The 13,224-nt window shown below is 40.1% G+C and overlaps 1 protein-coding gene across 1 annotated transcript; it reads right to left on the minus strand.

The window, feature by feature from the left end:
• Window positions 1–1,560: 1,560 nt before the first annotated feature.
• ugcg (UDP-glucose ceramide glucosyltransferase) lies at window positions 1,561–12,598 on the minus strand. The gene is made up of 10 exons (XM_026174632.2): window positions 12,197–12,598; window positions 6,983–7,127; window positions 6,606–6,708; window positions 6,394–6,495; window positions 6,195–6,307; window positions 5,935–6,113; window positions 5,772–5,858; window positions 5,315–5,422; window positions 3,473–3,551; window positions 1,561–3,013 (listed from the first exon to the last, which is right to left on the minus strand). The coding sequence occupies exons 1-10, from the start codon at window positions 12,292–12,294 to the stop codon at window positions 2,843–2,845; spliced, it is 1,185 nt and encodes a 394-aa protein (XP_026030417.1). The 5' UTR covers window positions 12,295–12,598; the 3' UTR covers window positions 1,561–2,842.
• Window positions 12,599–13,224: the final 626 nt, after the last annotated feature.

The raw sequence follows: 13,224 nt of genomic DNA on the forward strand, positions 1-13,224 counted from the left end.
AAAGCCACAAAATACAGGAAGCTGCCGATTCCCAGTTTGCCTTCTGACCTCAGACCTGCCTACCGCTGCCATTTAGTTCATTTTCTGTTCAACTTTCCCCATTTTACATTTTTAATTTACTTCTTTTAATATTGGAGTTTTTTTCCACTTATTTAAAGATTTTAAGCACTTTATGTGAAATTGTTACAAGCGTTGTGGGTGGCTGGGGTCAAAACAAGCCAAAGTTCCTGTGCCTTTTAATTGGACAAATCCATTTGCCCCCATTATGAAATCACTTCCTGTTTGAATGGCCTAGAAAACTGTTTTCCTTCATTTAAATTTAAATGTAAACCACACCGTTTTTAAAAAAAAGAATTTTGCGATAAACCCACCTACTATTGCCTTTCAAAATAACATTCCCTGCTAATGTTTTGAAAGCATTTTTGTTTACAGTTGTCTACATATTTATTCTAGCCTTGGTTAATTAATTAATAAACAGTTGGGATTAAAAAGCGTGTATGTGAAAACATGAAATCTTCAAAATATATTTGCCCTTTCAGAATAAGGTTAGAAATGGTTGTTTAAAATGTTGGGATTTTATTTTGATTTTTATTTAAACTTTTTGTTAAAACAAACTGTTTTTATACCTGAATGTATCAGCTGATGTAAAGTAGTTGTGGTGCATTGTGGGAGCTGGTGGGACTTTATTGTTATTATATGAAATATTTTTAACATGGACCAGTGCATGATGGGAGGGGGCAGCGCTAAGCTAAGCCGCACTCTGCTCCAAAACAAAGTTTGTTAATTTTTATTTATTCTGAAACTTTGACAGGAAGTTGTAGCATGAATCACTGAATAATTAAATAAAATCATCTGACTGCCAAAGACTCCCCCCACTCAATCAACTGAGCCTGTCACAAAACACTTACAGATTTTAGGTTGAGATAAAACTTTATTGTTCCTATCGTGACACAGTTGTGAACTGTGATTGGTCTGTTCCACATTAGATAAGTCTTTAGAAAAAAATAAACAACAACAACAATAAACAAACATGATTCATCTGACTGGCCACGAGGGTTCATCCGACAGAGTGATGTCATCAACCAAACCGCAAGTGGCTACGGTAACAGCTAAACGCTAACATTGAGCTTAAAGAAACACTTTCTCTCACATCCTCACACACATACACAGTGTTCAGACTGAAAACTTCAGAAATGTGGATTTTTGGTCTTTTTTTTTTTTTTTTTTTTTTACATTAAGAGCAATTCTTGAAATGCTACGACCGTTCCTTACAAAAAATACTGGAATTCATTCAGTGCTAGATTCCCAAGTGTTTTCCAGGGTCAGAGATTAAATCAGGGGAGAAAAAGACATTTGAGCTCCCAGAAAAGTTATTGTCTCATTTGGTAATTTAGTTTTTTAATTAAGACAACTCTTTTCCCACTGTAATTTTTTTTGTTTCTGGATTTTACTCAAGAAGACAACAATCCCTTTAGAAGTTTTCTAATCTTTTCAGTTTAAAATTTAGATCAATTTTATACTTGTGTTGTTTTAACAATTTAAAATGAAATGGCAAAGAAATATTTAATTTATTTTTATTTTTAATAATGATGTGCATCTCACATCGGACTAAAGAGTATTTTACCGTTTATGGGTTTTGCAGCTGAACTGATGATTGAACTTGTTGATTTTGTGACAATAATTTGTCACGTTTCCGTACCTTTGCACCTTCACAATGACAAAATAATGACATTCTGACGATTTCATTTCATTACAAGGATTTTTTTTCTTCAAATAACTTAATGATGAATTAAGAGAAAACTTCACTTGTTCATTGTTCACTTCATTTTTTTTCCTAAACAACAGTCAGCGGCTTCAAGTCCTTCAGCTGCTCATGTTTGCATTTTTTTTTATGTTTATCCTAAAGCTGCACAGATTTTATGGACAGAAGCAAAAACCAAGCAGCTGCTTTCCTGTAGTGACTCACAAGGCTCAGAAGCTGAATATAATTCACCTCTCACGTAAAGATGATTCCGGAGCTGAAGATTAGTTTCAGCTGAAGTCTCTTTATGACTCCAGAACCAGAACTGGACGACTTCAGCTCATCCAGTCAGAACCACCCAGGACAGATTTTCCTCTTTTATCCAAAAGTTTTTTTTTGTTTGTTTACTTTTGTAAAACAATGGAAACGGATAAAAGTCGTGATAATCAGAAGGTTTCAGATATTTTACTCTGAAAACAGCACAGTTCTCCAGCTCCAGCTTTTCAAAAACCACCGAAGAAGAGAAGGCTTTGCAACAGAAAAACAGTGAAAGCTGACTCTTGTTCTTCTGATATGTGAATGTGACGAATGTCACATTCAAGTTTGTGCTGCAGTCTCAAATTAAGTAGTTTTTTAAATATCTGACAGCACAGAGGACTTTCAGAGTAAAACGTCTGCTCTCGTTCATGCCTATTTTATGCCCGTCAATACCTTCCATGCAAAATAATATCAGCCAATCAGGTGGGAGTATTGTGTAGTCCTCTGTCCTGATTGGCTCACGGTCGTCCTGTTTTCTTGCTCTGATCAGAGACCAGATGATTCAGTGCATGTGTCGCTCACATATTTCCTTGCTTCCTGCTCTCTCATTGGCTTGTTCTGGCGTCTTTCAGCTTTTAGCACCAAAAGAAAGATAAATAGTTAAAACACACACACAGACACACACACGCACGCTCATGTGCACACGCACACATGCACACTCTTCAGTTTTTCCTCATAAAAAAAGAGAAAAACAAAAACAAAAACAAACATCAGTCTCTTCCTCTCCTCGCTGTAATGAGGAGGTGAGGGTGGAGGGGCAGATGAGGCCCGTCACCGAGGTAACTAGACATCGAGGATCTCCTCAGCGGTGCCTCCGCAACGTAGCCGGTAGCGTCCAGTCCTCCAGCTGATGGTTGGGTCCCACAGAGCCGACAGGAAGATCTGCACCGCCATCGACTCCCTGATGAACCAGGCGACTGCAAAGTCGAGCTTCGAGAAGCACAGAGGGCCGCCCTGTGGTGATGTCATCAACCAGTAATCAGTCACACTTTTAAAAAAAAAATCTCCTTATTTTTCAATTTCATTTAAATTTATTAACTTTCTTACATTTGTTTGTATTGTTTTTCATTAAAAAAAAACAACAACTTTTAAATCTAAACATTTTTACGATTATTTATTGAACTGAACCTTCAAATATTTTAATCTTTTTGTTCCAGTTTTTAATGTTTTTATTTTTTAATTGGCTTAAGTTTTTTTTTAAAATTTAATTAACCTTACTTACTAAACTGTCATCTTTCCTATTTAAAGGAAGAAAATTAAGACAACATTCATATTTTTCATATTATTATTAAATCAATCGGAAAACATCAGTAATTGGCAGCTTCATATTTGTGTTTCTGAATTCTTAAAAATGAAAAAGTAATTGTTGTTGAAAAAAAATATTCCTTTTAAATTAGAAGTATGTGATATTACCTGGACCCCGGTCAGCTGAATGTAGTCAGATATAAACCAGGCGAGACAGTGACACATGAAGAACACCATCATGTCCCATCTAAAGCACACACACACACACACACAGAGATCAATATACAGTGGGGCAAAAAAGTATTTAGTCAGCCACCGATTGTGCAAGTTCCCCCACTTAAAATGATGACAGAGGTCAGTAATTTGCACCAGAGGTACACTTCAACTGTGAGAGACAGAATGTGAAAAAAAAATCCATGTATTCACATGGTAGGATTTGTAAAGAATTTATTCGTAAATCAGGGTGGAAAATAAGTATTTGGTCACCTCAAACAAGGAAAATCTCTGGCTCTCACAGACCTGTAACGTCTTCTGTAAGAAGCTTTTCTGTCCCCCACTCGTTACCTGTATGAATGGCACCTGTTTGAACTCATCATCTGTATCAAAGACACCTGTCCACAGCCTCAAACAGCCAGACTCCAAACTCCGCCATGGCCAAGACCAAAGAGCTCTCGAAGGACACCAGGAAAAGTATTGTAGACCTGCACCAGACTGGGAAGAGTGAATCTACAATAGGCAAGCAGCTTGGTGTGAAGAAATCAACTGTGGGAGCAATCATCAGAAAATGGAAGACATACAAGACCACTGATAATCTCCCTCGATCTGGGGCTCCACGCAAGATCTCATCCCGTGGGGTCAAAATGATCATGAGAACGGTGAGCAAAGATCCCAGAACCACACGGGGGGACCTGGTGAATGACCTGCAGAGAGCTGGGACCAAAGTAACAAAGGTCACCATCAGTAACACACTAAAACGGCAGGGAATCAAATCCCGCAGTGCCAGACGTGTTCCGCTGCTGAAGCCAGTGCATGTCCAGGCCCGTCTGAAGTTTGCCAGAGAGCACATGGATGATACAGCAGAGGATTGGGAGAATGTCATGTGGTCAGATGAAACCAAAGTAGAACTTTTTGGTATAAACTCAACTCGTCGTGTTTGGAGGAAGAAGAATACTGAGTTGCATCCCAAGAACACCGTACCTACTGTGAAGCATGGGGGTGGAAACATCATGCTATGGGGCTGTTTTTCTGCCAAGGGGACAGGACGACTGATCCGTGTTAAGGACAGAATGAATGGGGCCATGTATCGTGAGATTTTGAGCCAAAACCTCCTTCCATCAGTGAGAACTTTGAAGATGAAACGAGGCTGGGTCTTCCAACATGACAATGATCCAAAACACACCGCCCGGGCAACAAAGGAGTGGCTCTGTAAGAAGCATTTGAAAGTCCTGGAGTGGCCTAGCCAGTCTCCAGACCTCAACCCCATAGAAAATCTGTGGCGGGAGTTGAAAGTCCGTGTTGCTCGGCGACAGCCCCAAAACATCACTGCTCTCGAGAAGATCTGCATGGAGGAATGGGCCAAAATACCAGCTACTGTGTGTGCAAACCTGGTAAAGACCTATAGTAAACGTTTGACCTCTGTTATTGCCAACAAAGGTTATGTTGCAAAGTATTGGGTTGTATTTTTGTTATTGACCAAATACTTATTTTCCACCCTGATTTACGGATAAATTCTTTACAAATCCTACCATGTGGATTCATGGATTTTTTTTTTCACATTCTGTCTCTCACAGTTGAAGTGTACCTCTGGTGCAAATTACTGACCTCTGTCATCATTTTAGGTGGGGGAACTTGCACAATCGGTGGCTGACTAAATACTTTTTTGCCCCACTGTAGATTCTCTGGATGATGTCCAGGTGATAAATGTTTAACCTATTTTTTGGTGATTGAGGCTAAAGAACAATAAACGCCCAGTCAACCAATGACCTCATCCCTGTGTGGTCAACTGTGTACCTGAACACATAATGAGCGGCCCAGCCGATGATGAGACTGGCGAGGAAGCATTCGGAAACAGGCTCAAGCACGGTGCCGGGAAGCATGTTGATCCTCAACTTCGTCCACCTGCAGACATAAAACTTGATTAATATCAGCTGCTTTGAGGATTCAGGTCAAAGAGGAGATTCAGAATTATGAGCTATGGTCCAACAGCTACAACCACTCTTTAGTCAAAAGCCCACGCCCCTAATAACGCTGCTTATAACTAATAATAAAAACTAAATGCTAATGGCTTATTGTGAAAAACAAAACAGGTAAGAAATTAAAGAACACAATAAATGTAAATAAAATTATGTCTTGCTGCAGGTCATGGACCAAAAAAAAAACCAAAAAAAAAAAAAAAAAAACAGGCAAAATGGAGGGAAAAACATTTAAAAACCATCACTAATCAATCAGTAATGAGTACTGAGGTCACCTGATCATGCGGGACTGGAACTGGCCAATGGAGTAAGATCCAGAATTCTGCAGCGCCACCTGTGTCGCCATGGAGAATTTCCAGCCTCTGCAGAGAGATAGGATAAGTGTGAAGTGAAGCTCTGACAGCAACATCGACAGGGTGCTAATGTTAACATGCCAACCTGTCAGCAATAGCTTTAGCCATGAAGTAATCCTCAGCAATGTACTGGGCGAAGGCGACCAATCCGCCGGCCTGATCCAGAACATCCTTCCTCATCAGACATGACATACCCGTCACACACTTTATCCCAGTCACATTAGCCGAGATGTATGAGCGGGGGTGGGATGTCCCAAAGTACACCTGGAAACAGGTTAGTGTTAGCATTTGTTAGCATCAAGACAAGTAAAGAAAATAATTCCCATTACATTAGTGTGACTTTACCTGTTCCAGTGTGGCAGCGAAGCCTTGGCGGTCGGCAACGTATGGTAACCCATGTACCAGTCCCACCTTCTCTGTCATCTGATTAGTCATATCTGTCAGGGTGTCCGGTTTCACTGCAACACACAAACACAAAGGGAGTTAGCTTTAGAATCAACAATGAAAACAATGATAGCCATCACATCAGTGGTGAAGAACTGACCTCTGATGCCACTGTCGCAGATCCACACCAGGCCATATTTAGCTCCTTCGTAGCCCGGCATCAAGTTATTGATCTTGGGGTTAATTCCAACTTTCTTCCCTCCTGAGAACCAGAGACATCACATGCTAATGTTAGCTGCTAACAGATGAAAAACATGTAAGAAAAAAAAAAAAGAAAAAAAAAAAGCATAATTTAAAGTAATTTTTTCTCACCAATGAATAATCGAGCGTCTACATTCGGGTATTTTCCCAACAACTTTTTGCAGACGTCAACAGCTGGATCGTCTTGATCCTGAATGCACAGCAGGATTTCAAACTGTAAAACCAGATGTTTCAATTAGTCTGAGAAGCGGTACAACAGCAGACAGATGTTTATTATTGGAGCTCAAAGGTTAGTAAATGTTACAGGGTAGACTGAGGCAATGGAAGGTCAGTCTGTGGAAGGACAGGGATGGTAGCCCAGGACAGTGGGATGGTAACTGGGACTGTAGGGTGGGACAGTAGGAGTCTTGGTAGTCAGGCAGTCATGATAGGTTAGCTGGGGGGAGTACTAAGGGGTAATTATCTGGGTTGGGAGTATTTGGCTTCACCTTTGGGTAATCCAGTGTAAAGAATGTCTCCAGGTTGGAGATCAGGTTCGGGTCAACTCCTTTTAGTGGCTTCAGCAGAGAAACTCCAGCTAGCTGCATGAACGGCTGTTTGACCTCTGGTCTTTTCTTGTGGAGGTGAAGACGTCTGAAAGAAAGAGGTCAAAGGTCAGCAGGTAAAAATCAAAGAAACATTTGAAAAAACAAACAAATAAAAACATTATTTAAAGAGAACATCATAACCAACATATTTTAAAATCTATTTTGAGTCTCTGGGTTTATCAAGAATGGAAAATCTGCAGCACCTGGGTGAAAAAGTTCCTGTTAGCATAATCTGACTGTGATGTATCACTGGGCTAAAAAAATAAAATCATTCATTCATACAGATTGCGTTTTATCTAACGGGTGACCTTTGATTTATTTCAGTGTTTTATTTTATTATTAGGAAATCAGTTTGGCCAAAGGAAAGGTAAAGATTTATAGCTCCAGGTTCTATTTAACTTTATTGTTGTACTGGAAGTAGGGCTGTGCGATATGACCAAAATCTCATATCCCGATATAAGAATTCTATCATCCTGATAACGATATAAATCACAAAAATGTAACATTTTCTGTAAATTCTGTGAATCTCAGGCAGCTCGACTTGCATGAAGTGTTTCCTGCTGCAAGTCATGTAGCTGGAGTCGAGTGTTTTAACCGACGCATGAAACGATACATTTTTAGACATAAGTTGTAACGGCCGCCGTTTTCTTTGTGAGTATTTATTACACGGCGTGCTGCGGGGAAAAGCCTGTTTTAACGTTTGAGTCTATGGTTTAGTTTTTAGCACCTGCCGGCTCTTTTTTACTTCTCATCTGTAAATAATCTGCTCTTTCACGTGATTCAGTTTATTTTGAAAAGTCTCAACAGGATCTTGAGCTTTATGTGAAAGGTTTATGTGGAACATAAAGAAGCGGACACGCGATGCTGTTACCGTCGTTGTTGCTAACCACAACGCATAAAAACAGGCGCTTGTCCGTCTCTAGTGTGGTTATATTAAATATAAGAGAAAGAGAGAACTTTAAGAAATTAATATAGCCCCTACAGTGACCACCAAATCGATGAAGAAATATTGCCGTAAACAGTTTATTTTGCGACACCACGAAACAAATGATAGCGTAAAATGAAACGATAGACGTTTTTATATCGTCATCTGATATATATCGTTATATCCAACAGCGCTAACTGGAAGGGAGCTAGTATATTTTCCTGTGTCAGACCTGCTCCAGCAGCTTACTTTAACTATTAAAATTAATGCAAAGTGTTCTGATCCAGGGAGGACAATGATGGCCTTTTAACTGGAAGCACAAACACGATATCCAGACTGAGGTTTTCCTAGTGAGCTCAAACTAAGCCTGTTAAGAGATTTTAGTTACTAAAATAAAAACAAGAACCAGACTTCCAAAGAAATAAAAACTGGGAACTAACTGAACCAAAAACACATTTACAAAATTAGAAAAACAAATTGAAATGAACTTTGTAAAGGACACAAAGAGTTCCTCCCTTCACATCACAGCGTTCAGCGATCCTGTAAGAATGGAGTGGTGAAAAAAAGCAGGTGGAGGTGTCTGTATTTATATTAATGACAGATGGTGCAACAGCTACACACTATCATAGTGATGTTCTGTCCTTGTCCTTTAGACCCATCTATGGAGATTGTAAAGTTTTTTATAGCTTATTTATATTAATCAGAGAGCAAATACTTGGGCTGCAGCAGAGATAAGATACGGTTAGGTAAGTAGGTTACCAAATGTTGTTTCTAATACCCTGTAAACTCTACTGAGGAACTTCAGAGCATCCTACCAGAGAGGAGAGGGACCTGGATTTATATTTTAGCAAATATAAACAAGGCACTACAGGGTTCAGAACACTTCTCTACACACAGCCGCTTAAAACCAGCAAACCTGAGCTTCAATCAGTGAGATAAGAATAATGACAGTGCACTGTCTCACAGAAAGCTACGGCATCTTCATAGGCTCTACAGTTCTCTTTTGATAAGGGAAAGTTTTGACACAACATAGAGATTTTTAAAAGATAAACTATGGGTAGCTGGAGAAGTAAAAGCAGAAACGAGGAAGCACAAACAAGCTGTCTGCAGGGGAACAAAGGCGACTCGCTTCTTTCTCCTCAGAAAGAGGAAATTAGACAATAAACAAACAGATTTCAACACAGACCATAGTTGATATTGTGGAACAATCCTGGCCAGGAAGTAAATGTAAAAGCAGAGGAAGTTTCTCAGACTTTTAAAATTATTAATATTCGAAAAGCAGCAGGAGTGAAAGAGGGTCTTCTTCAGTCGCCTGTTCCAAATCTGATTCATAAGACCTCATATTTGAGGTTCATAAGAACATTCATAAGACCCATCGAGTTCCCAGAGCCTGAAAGTCCTCATTAACAGTTCCTGTACCAAAAATATCAAAAGCACAGGCCATACAGGAAATGCTCTTTTACATGTACCGCACAAAATACACAGTCATCTCGACCAAACCTGTGTGTGCCATGTTTCATCTGCATTTAGTAAGAGCACATATCAAAGGCTGCACAGCACAATCATCAGATGTGCTCAATCCTTTTTAGCTGACTGATCACTGCACGTTAGAGTGAAAGCTGCAGTATCATCTGTTGCCACGACGGCCCTCCGGGGTGTACTGCAGTACATCTCCATTCATTACTCTGTGAATGCAGTACATTAACTCATCTGAAGTCTTTAATTTACTGAAGGTGCAATGATTGGTGGTTTGATGAGAGAAGATGAAACAGACTTTGTTACTCTGTGTTTTCTCCATTTGAAAACAGAAGAGATAATTTTTGCTTTTAGAGCGAGCGGGATGGCTTTGAGTCATTTAGAGAAGGATTACAAGGTTTGTACTTGATGTGGAGATGGTTGGAGGTGGACAGAAGTACAGAGTGTGTTTTGTGCAGACCTTAATATGTCTGTAAACACTGCAGGTTAGGAACAACATGGTATGATGCAACTCTGGGAGTTCCAAGTGCTGGAAAAAGGTGTGACATCCTCAACAATGTCTCACACCCTCCTCATGGTGAATATATCCTCTACCATCAGGACGGAGTTACAGGGCACCACCCTTACAAACGCTTCACACCCAGAGGTCTGTGGTACAGGCGTCACTCGCACATAGCTGTGCATAGAAGCACTTTCTTGCTGTTGATATGTTTATCTGACAGTCAATATCAACATTTTATCGAACCACTCTTTCTGTCATGCTTAAAAGCTCCTTTTTACTCCTAAGTGATACAGTTCATTTAGATTAAAATATGATTCATTTTCTCTCAGCTTCTGTCAGTGATGCTTTCTGTCAGCTCAAGGGATCACTTTAGGTTTAAACTATGTGATGAAGGAGTTTAGCTGGTGTTTTCCTGTGAAAACACTGCCTGTGAGACAAAAGGCTCTTCATGAGAGTCCGTTTCACATAGGCTGCTTCACTCGTCATGCTGACATTGAGCATACGTCCTGTTAATGGTCATGAATAAGACCAAAGGCAGTGACTGTCTGTTTGATCCAAGGATAAGAGTGAGGGAAAGGCGATCAAGGTGAAAGCACATGGCTTTGCTGTCCTTACAGATAATTTTATGTTAAGATAATAAACAAACTAGCTCAGCTTTTAATTAGCCTTCCCAATTATTTCATCCTCATGTTATCTGTATAGATTCACATGTTGTCAAAGTGAACATATAACTTTATTTTCTGGCAATACACATCTTTAGAAGAGCGCATGTGTGATGTGTCATTTTCATTCCAAATATTAATCCCATTGAAAGCAGGCATGAATGCTGCAGTCCTCCCTACATCTTCCAGGGAAGTGTGAACGTGTTGAACACACTGTATGTATGAACATACTGTGACAGATTCCCGGATTTCCAAGAAACTTTGGAAGCATGTTTACCTCCAACAGTTCCACATCCTTGTGCAGATCAACTCGCGTTATCTTTCACCTTTAACAGCCAACTAAAACACATCTCCCATGTTTGTTTGAAGTATGCTCCAATTTTCTTTCCCTACTGAAAAAAAGGAAGCTGTCACATGACTTCTTAAGAATTTCAGGGGAAGCAAATCTCACAAAACCTTCAGTAAGTCAGCTGAGCTGCTTTTTGCTCTTTCAAAGATCTGGAGGGGTTTAAAAGAAACTTCTTTAAGTTTTCTAATCTTTACGAAAACCCGGCAAATTAAAGGGTTTAAATCCTAGACTGCCTGGAACTTTTACTATAGCGGTGGAGATGAACGAACCATGTTCAGACCAATGAATAGGAGCCTAAACTTTAAAGTCCATTTACAGGATATGTTGTTTTGTTTTGTTTTGGCCAGGTCAGGTGCTGCTATAAGACCTGCAGCATGAATTCACTCTGTTGAGTCCAAATCATTAAAAAAAAATTTAAGCTGCAAAGATAAGTTCCACAAATTCCACAGCACCAAAGCCCATGCTCATTTTCAGCTTCCCTTATGGTGCTGCACAAAGGTATGGCTTCTATGTACGATGCTTATCTTCTGTCCTACTAAAAGTTAACTGATTTAGTCATGCTCTGTGTACAGAAGTATAAACATGACCAAAAACATAGAAATTCATGGAATTAAAAAGTAAAAGATAAAATGGGTTACAGCCGAATTAAACAACGGCTCACAACACTTAAATACAACACTAAACATACACTCCATAATGTAAGAAAAGCGGCTGCTGAATGAAAATTCTAAAATCCTATTTTAATTAAGTGAGATTCTGCGTTAAGAGGAAGCAGGAAATTAGGTGCGTAATAAGCTACAGAAACGTCACCTAAACATCTACCGCCATTTAAAATGTTCTGTACGATGAAATACGGTTACTTCAGGTTCCTTGTTATCGATTCACGGTTTATAAAACTATAATTAATGACGTGATTTAGTTAACTACCACCTGAAAGGACCGCAGTAACCGGAATATCCCGTCCGAGCTAACATTACCCGGCTAGCGGTAACCAGGAAAACGCCCAAGAGCTAACCGTCCAGGCTGCAGGTTCACCTCCTGTCATACATCCACAAACCCGTCCCCAGGAGCAGGGGGTCGGCTTATTTCCGAGTTTAACCCCGTTCACACATAATCACACGGGGACAGACAGAAATAAAGGAAGGAGCTGTGCCGAGGCTAGCTGTTAGCAATGTTTAGCCTCGCTCCGCGATGCACTCACACATAGATGATGGACATGAAGTGCATGAGCCACAGCACGAAGAACAGGATGAAGCCGAACACGGCGAGGCCCTGCATGGCGAGGTCCAGCAGGGCCATGGCTGTCAGCGGAAGCTGCCTGGGAGGTGGGCCGGCTGGAGTCACACGGGCTCGGGATGGAGACGACCAGATGAGCGGTCACGGAAGACAGGGAGAATCCGGCTGTTTCCGCGACTTTGGCGTGTTTAGGCTAACCGTTGCACTTCCGGATCACTTCCGGATCAGCGGAGGGTGTCAGGTGGCTGCCCGAGAAAGGAGCTCCGATAACATGGCCAGAGCAGGGTTCGGCCCGGTGACGGTAGTCTCCCAGTATCAGTGCAGACTTGGAGGGTTTGACAGTCAGCAGACCGACTCTTGGTCAGCTGACCGGAATAGCGGAGGGTTGGGGGATAAAAACTGTTACCAGACTTCCGGGACAATTTCAAAGTAAAGCTGTTCATTTAAAAACATCAAACGCATTAGTTTTTACTCGTTGTTGTTGGTATTTTTATTTAGACTTGTAGTTGCTGAGCTGTTACATTTAACCTAGCTTTTCTACTTCCTTGAGCGCTTTTATTTGTAGTAACATCTACTGAAAAGTTAATCTAGTTTATTTTTTTTGTTCCTGGTTGTGTTTCCTGTTTTGAGTTGCGGAATTCGGGAATTTCCCATTTTAGGGGTAACTAAAGTTTATTTGTTTATGGTGTTTTAGCAATCATAATTATTTATTATAATGGTTTCATATTGTTGTTCTGTTTAATTTCTATCTCTATAACTTAACAGAAATAACTAAATCCAAACATTGTCCACTGTTTGCTTCAGAAACATCTAATTTATTGCTGAATCGTTTTATACATCATTCATATGGGGCATGTTATCCTCTGAACATGTTAAGAAAAAAAGAGGTTAGATAAAAGGTGCACGATCATTTAACGGCCAACGTAAAGGCTCCTGTGAGAAGCAGGCATGTATTAATTGATCAGGTTAGTTACAGCAACCCAATGCTTGCTT

Source organism: Astatotilapia calliptera, chromosome 7, assembly GCF_964374335.1.
Source record: "Astatotilapia calliptera chromosome 7, fAstCal68.1, whole genome shotgun sequence".
In the NCBI taxonomy this organism is placed as follows: domain Eukaryota; kingdom Metazoa; phylum Chordata; class Actinopteri; order Cichliformes; family Cichlidae; genus Astatotilapia; species Astatotilapia calliptera.

Bases quoted from the DNA above. Each gene is read 5' to 3' on its own strand.
- ugcg (XM_026174632.2), bottom strand. From the start codon at position 12,294: ATGGCCCTGCTGGACCTCGCCATGCAGGGCCTCGCCGTGTTCGGCTTC. The intron at 7,128-12,196 runs GTGAGTGCATCG...TCTTTCTTTCAG, and splicing joins TTCATGTCCATCATCTATGT to ACGTCTTCACCTCCACAAGA. The intron at 5,423-5,771 runs GTGACCTCAGTA...TTATGTCTGCAG, and splicing joins TTCCAGTCCCGCATGATCAG to GTGGACGAAGTTGAGGATCA.